The following is a 566-nucleotide window of genomic DNA, read 5'->3' as shown; positions in this document are numbered from 1 at the left end:
AGGCCTGAGATCTGGGCTGTAAGATCAGTATCGTATGTGAATGAACCGCTGGCTGTTTGACTCATGTTTCCCACCATCACTGTGATGTTCTGGGATCCTGAAGTCCCCTGAAATACAAAAAATAAGCATTTATTAATGAAGATTTAAATACAGATATTGACTAATTCACATACACAACACAATCTTCCACTTATAAAAAGTTAAATTCATATTTAATAAAATCCTACCCATCAACTTTTTCTTATGTACCATTTTGCAGTAATTGCCACTTACCACAGTGGTAAAAATGTTCACATAAAGAAAGCCGCAAAAGTTAATTTACTTAATATTCATATTAAAATGAGTGAGCTACATAATCTAATCTATGTATGATGAATAAGATTTTGCACATTGATGTTTTATCAATTTTACTGACATATAAAAGTGTATAGTATGTGCCTTGTACTGCAGCTCTTTCAGATGTTAGATACTGCAGGAAAATAACATCCATAAAAGCAGTAGTTTGCAGTCTGAATACTTACTGGCGGCGTTCTGCATTTCAGCTCAGTGTCACTGGCATGAACCAC

The 566-nt window shown here is 34.5% G+C and overlaps 1 protein-coding gene across 1 annotated transcript in view; it reads right to left on the bottom strand.

Moving 5' to 3' along the window:
* LOC116702021 (fibrocystin-L-like) overlaps positions 1-560 on the bottom strand; it is an 11,442-nt gene extending 10,882 nt beyond the window's left edge. Inside the window, exons 1-2 of the mRNA XM_032536078.1 lie at positions 522-560; positions 1-107 (exon numbers count right to left, since the gene is read on the bottom strand). The exon at positions 1-107 is cut by the window's left edge and continues 26 nt beyond it. Of these exons, the coding sequence (XP_032391969.1) occupies positions 1-77 (77 nt within the window). The 5' untranslated portion in view covers positions 78-107; positions 522-560. The remainder of the gene's footprint in view (positions 108-521) is intronic.
* Positions 561-566: the final 6 nt, after the last annotated feature.

The sequence above is a fragment of the Etheostoma spectabile genome, chromosome 14, assembly GCF_008692095.1.
Source record: "Etheostoma spectabile isolate EspeVRDwgs_2016 chromosome 14, UIUC_Espe_1.0, whole genome shotgun sequence".
NCBI lineage: Eukaryota > Metazoa > Chordata > Actinopteri > Perciformes > Percidae > Etheostoma > Etheostoma spectabile.
This window is presented reverse-complemented; position numbering and strand designations above follow the sequence as displayed.